The sequence below is a fragment of the Carassius carassius genome, chromosome 8 (assembly GCF_963082965.1).
Source record: "Carassius carassius chromosome 8, fCarCar2.1, whole genome shotgun sequence".
In the NCBI taxonomy this organism is placed as follows: domain Eukaryota; kingdom Metazoa; phylum Chordata; class Actinopteri; order Cypriniformes; family Cyprinidae; genus Carassius; species Carassius carassius.
In genome coordinates this window covers 1,448,954-1,453,953 of record NC_081762.1, presented here as the reverse complement: position 1 = coordinate 1,453,953, position 5,000 = coordinate 1,448,954, and the positions used below count along the sequence as shown (strand labels likewise).

General features: G+C 35.8%; 1 protein-coding gene across 1 annotated transcript in view; it reads right to left on the bottom strand.

The window, feature by feature from the left end:
• The window catches only part of LOC132144840 (A-kinase anchor protein 9-like), an 81,251-nt gene that overhangs the window by 28,900 nt on the left and 47,351 nt on the right, over positions 1-5,000 (bottom strand). Inside the window, exons 22-23 of the mRNA XM_059555406.1 lie at positions 4,370-4,408; positions 1,947-2,179 (exon numbers count right to left, since the gene is read on the bottom strand). Of these exons, the coding sequence (XP_059411389.1) occupies positions 1,947-2,179; positions 4,370-4,408 (272 nt within the window). The remainder of the gene's footprint in view (positions 1-1,946; positions 2,180-4,369; positions 4,409-5,000) is intronic.

Genomic DNA, 5,000 nt, shown 5'->3' with positions numbered 1-5,000 from the left:
ATAAGAACTTTGCGAGATATGAATTCAGAACTTTGAGATATGAATTCAGAACTTTGAGATATGAATTCAGAACTTTGAGATATTAACTCAGAACTTTGAGATATTAACTCAGAACTTTGAGATATTAACTCAGAACTTTGAGATATCTTTGAGATATGAACTCAGTACTGCGCGAGATATGAACTCAGTACTGCGCGAGATATGAACTCAGTACTGCGAGATATGAACTCAGTACTGCGAGATATGAACTCAGTACTGCGAGATATGAACTCAGTACTGCGAGATATGAACTCAGTACTGCGAGATATGAACTCAGTTCTGCGAGATATGAACTCAGTTCCTGCGAGATAAGAACTCAGTTCCTGCGAGATAAGAACTCAGAACTGCGAGATAAGAACTCAGAACTGCGAGATATGAATTCAGAACTGCGAGATATGAATTCAGAACTTTGAGATATGAACTCAGGACTGCGAGATATGAACTCAGGACTGCGAGATATGAACTCAGGACTGCGAGATATGAACTCAGTTCCTGCGAGATATGAACTCAGTTCCTGCGAGATATGAACTCAGTTCCTGCGAGATATGAACTCAGTTCCTGCGAGATATGAACTCAGTTCCTGCGAGATATGAACTCATTTCCTGCGAGATATGAACTCATTTCCTGCGAGATAAGAACTCATTTCCTGCGAGATAAGAACTCATTTCCTGCGAGATAAGAACTCATTTCCTGCGAGATAAGAACTCATTTCTGCGAGATAAGAACTCAGGACTGCGAGATAAGAACTCAGGACTGCGAGATATGAACTCAGGACTGCGAGATATGAACTCAGGACTGCGAGATATGAACTCAGGACTGCGAGATATGAACTCAGGACTGCGAGATATGAACTCAGTTCCTGCGAGATATGAACTCAGTTCCTGCGAGATATGAACTCAGTTCCTGCGAGATATGAACTCAGTTCCTGCGAGATATGAACTCATTTCCTGCGAGATATGAACTCATTTCCTGCGAGATAAGAACTCATTTCCTGCGAGATAAGAACTCATTTCCTGCGAGATAAGAACTCATTTCCTGCGAGATAAGAACTCATTTCTGCGAGATAAGAACTCAGGACTGCGAGATAAGAACTCAGGACTGCGAGATATGAACTCAGTACTGCGAGATATGAACTCAGGACTGCGAGATATGAACTCAGGACTGCGAGATATGAACTCAGGACTGCGAGATATGAACTCAGTTCCTGCGAGATAAGAACTCACTTCCTGCGAGATAAGAACTCAGGACTGCGAAATATGAAATCAGAACTGCGAGATATGAACTCAGTACTGCGAGATATGAACTCAGTACTGTGAGATATGAACTCAGAACTGCGAGATCTGAACTCAGAACTGCGAGATATGAACTCAACTGCGAGATATGAACTCAGTACTGCGAGATATGAACTCAGTATTGCGAGATATGAATTCAGTACTGCAAGATATGAATTCAGTACTGCAAGATATTAATTCAGTGCTGAGATATTAACTCAGTACTGCGATATATAAACTCAGTACTGCGAGATATTAACTCAGTACTGCGAGATATTAATTCAGTACTGTGAGATATTAACTCAGTACTGTGATATATAAACTCAGTACTGTGATATATGAACTCAGTACTGCGAGATATGAATTCAGTACTGCAAGATATGAATTCAGTACTGCGAGATATTAATTCAGTACTGCGAGATATTAATTCAGTACTGCGAGATATTAATTCAGTACTGCGAGATATTAACTCAGTACTGCGAGATATTAACTCAGTACTGCGAGATATTAACTTAGTACTTTGAGATATGAATTCAGAACTTTGAGATATTACCTCAGTACTGCGAGATATAAACTCAGTTCTGTGAGATATGAACTCAGAAGCAGAGGAAGCAGAAGCATGCTACAGTGACTCACGTCCATGAACTTGCGGTTCTTCTCCAGCTGTTTCTCTAAGGCCTGTATCTGCTGCCTCAGGTCGGTCGTCTCTGTGCTGTGTGTCTCCTGCAGCTCCTGCAGCCGGCTCACCTGCTCCTCCAGCTCCGCCTCCAGATGCTTTACCTGCTGCAGCAGTTCGCCGCTCTCCTTCTGCGCCTGACGCTCCACCTCCACCTTTTCCGCCATCAGCTTCTCCGTCTCCTCCAGCAGGTCTGTAGACAGCCAGACGCTCGTTAGCAAAGCCCACTTCAGAACTGATGCTCGGCAGATGGCAAAACATGGAGCAGCTTCAGAGAATCATTCACAATGTCAAAGACTGTCAAAAACTAGTTCATGTCTTCATTAAACCTCAACTTTAAAAGAAAGATTATGTTCTCAGTGCATTATTATATGCTGCTGTAATCTTGATGGACTTTAATATAGTGCAAATTGCAAACTTCATTTATAGGAAATAAACTGCTCGGTAAAAGGTATCTCATGAATTTTCTCAACAACATGTTCAGATCATTTTAACCACAAAATCAGAAGAAAAAGAGGACATCACATTTTGGTAGAACTGAATATTTTTTGAAAAAAATTTGCTTATTTTTCCTGAAATTTTAAAAAATACAGATACATTTTGTTGTCATTGTTAACTAAAACTAGAGCTAAAACTATTAAAAGTTGTTTTCGCTCATTTAAATAAATATTTAATTAAATATAAATATTAGATTAAAAAATTTAATGTTAAATATAAACGTTGCCTTGACAAGCAACTAAATTAAGTTAAAGTACTGAAATTACTAAAACAAAAAATAAATTAAATACAAAAAAAAATTGTTTTAATGAGAAGCACCTACTGAAATTTAGATGAAAATAAATCAACATATAAAAACAAAAGAAAATTTGCTTTATTGCAGTGTTTGTTATTTTTAACTAAAACAAACTATTAAAAGTTGCATATGGCAACCGAAATAAAGCTGAAACTAAATAAAATTAAATATAAACATTAGATAAAACTTAATGTTCCCTTGGCAACTTTTCCGAAATAAAACAAGTTTGACGTGAAATACTAAACTTACTAATACTGAAAGAAAAATTTATTTAAAACTAATAAAAATACTGAAATTTAACCTAAAATGGAATGAAAATTGAAAATGTAAAAACAAAAGCCAATTCAAAATATAAAAAAAATACTAGAATAGTACATAAATGGTATAGTATACATTTATTTTTCTTTATGCAAAATGTAATTTCTTTTGTTCTTTTGATTTTGTGATGATCATGATATGTTTTTGTAAACGTTCTCTGCTGTTCTCCACTTTTGTCTCCAGCTGCATATGGCACATCGGCGAGACAGATTTCCCATTTCCCACAATCCTTCCCAATCCTGTACGATCCATGATCACATGATCCCAACAGCAACCAATGAACCAATCCACAGTGCAGGAGAGGATGAGGGGCGGGGCCTGTGACGTCACAGTAGGGGGAGGGGTTAAAGTGCCAATTCAAAACAGAAAGGAAGGGAAAATGAAACCGGTGTCTTATTGAACAGCCATCGTATAATATCAATATACTACTTTTTAATTAGATTTTATTTTTATATTTTGATTCCAATTTCATTTTAGCTAAAGTTGTGTATTTTGTCATTTTCATTAACAGTCTATATAGATTTACTAATTGTATTTTTATCAAACCAAATGAAAATGAGAATTGAGTGTTCAGATTTTATTTCAGATAAAGTTTATTTTATATTACATTAAACAAAATTAGAAATGTTGCCTTAGAACTAGATAAAGAAGTTCATTTGTTTATATTTTATTTCAGTTAATATTTATATTATTTTATTAAACTACAAAAAGAACAGAACTTTGGCAACTAGCTGAAATAAATTACGTTTTTTTTATATTTTATTTCAGTTAACCATTTTATTTTATAAAATCTACTTCAAATATTAGCAAAAACTATAATAGAACATCATTGGTAATAAAAAAAACAGACAATAACAATATATAACTTGTAATGGCTTTAGTTGTAGTTTACTGTAATAACCCTATTTGTTGTTTATTACACATTAAAAGTATTCTGAGTTTAATTTTTTTCTTAATTCCAGGAGAGAAACCACAGTCCTGAAGCCCGATCCAGCACATGAGCTGTTGTAGGCTGAGGCGGAGATGGCTGTTCAATAGCAGCTAGCCGCGGTGAACACATGCTAGCGTGTGTTTCCAACAGATATCATGTGATGTGATGTTAATGAGCTCAAGCAGCTGTTAGTCCATCAGCGGAGACAAAAACAAGCAAAGCTCTGTGTTATTGATCAGTGCGTGCGTATCAATCAATCAATCAGAGACAGTGATACACAGCGTGCAGGCCATGAACACACACACACACACTCTCTCTCTCTCACACTCACACACACACACCTGCTTCAGGTGCTGCGTCAAGAGCAGCCTCAACTAGTCCTGAGGAAAGAGAGTGAAAACAACACATTCATCATGCAAATACAGGAGGAAAGAAGACAGAGATATGAAGATGAACACGTGTGTGTGTGTGTGTGTGTTTGCTGTCTGAAGCCTCTTCAGGTTCTCCTGCAGGAGTTTGGCACATCACACACTGCATCTGAGAACAGCTGAAATCACATCTGAAGGACTTGAGACACTGGGAGCATAAACTAAAGCAAAGTGTGTTTTTACATCTGGGGGGGGGGGGGGGGGGCAGTGTTGTTGTTGTTAACTGAAGCTAAAATTAAAAAGTAGTTTTTACAAAAAAAAATAAAATAAATAAGATTCAAAAATTAAACTTAAATCAAAATTAAAAATGGCTCCGTGGTTACTAACTAAAATTAACTAAAAAATAAAACAAAAAATAGTATGAAAAAAAAAAATTAAACTAAATTGAAACTAAAATGAAAAAGAAATTCGAAAAACAACTATATGAAATACTATCGTAGCATATAATTAATTATTATAGTATTTAGTATACAATTCTTAAATACTATAACAGTATATAAACAATGCTAATATAACAATAGAATTATTAAAATATATTTATAAA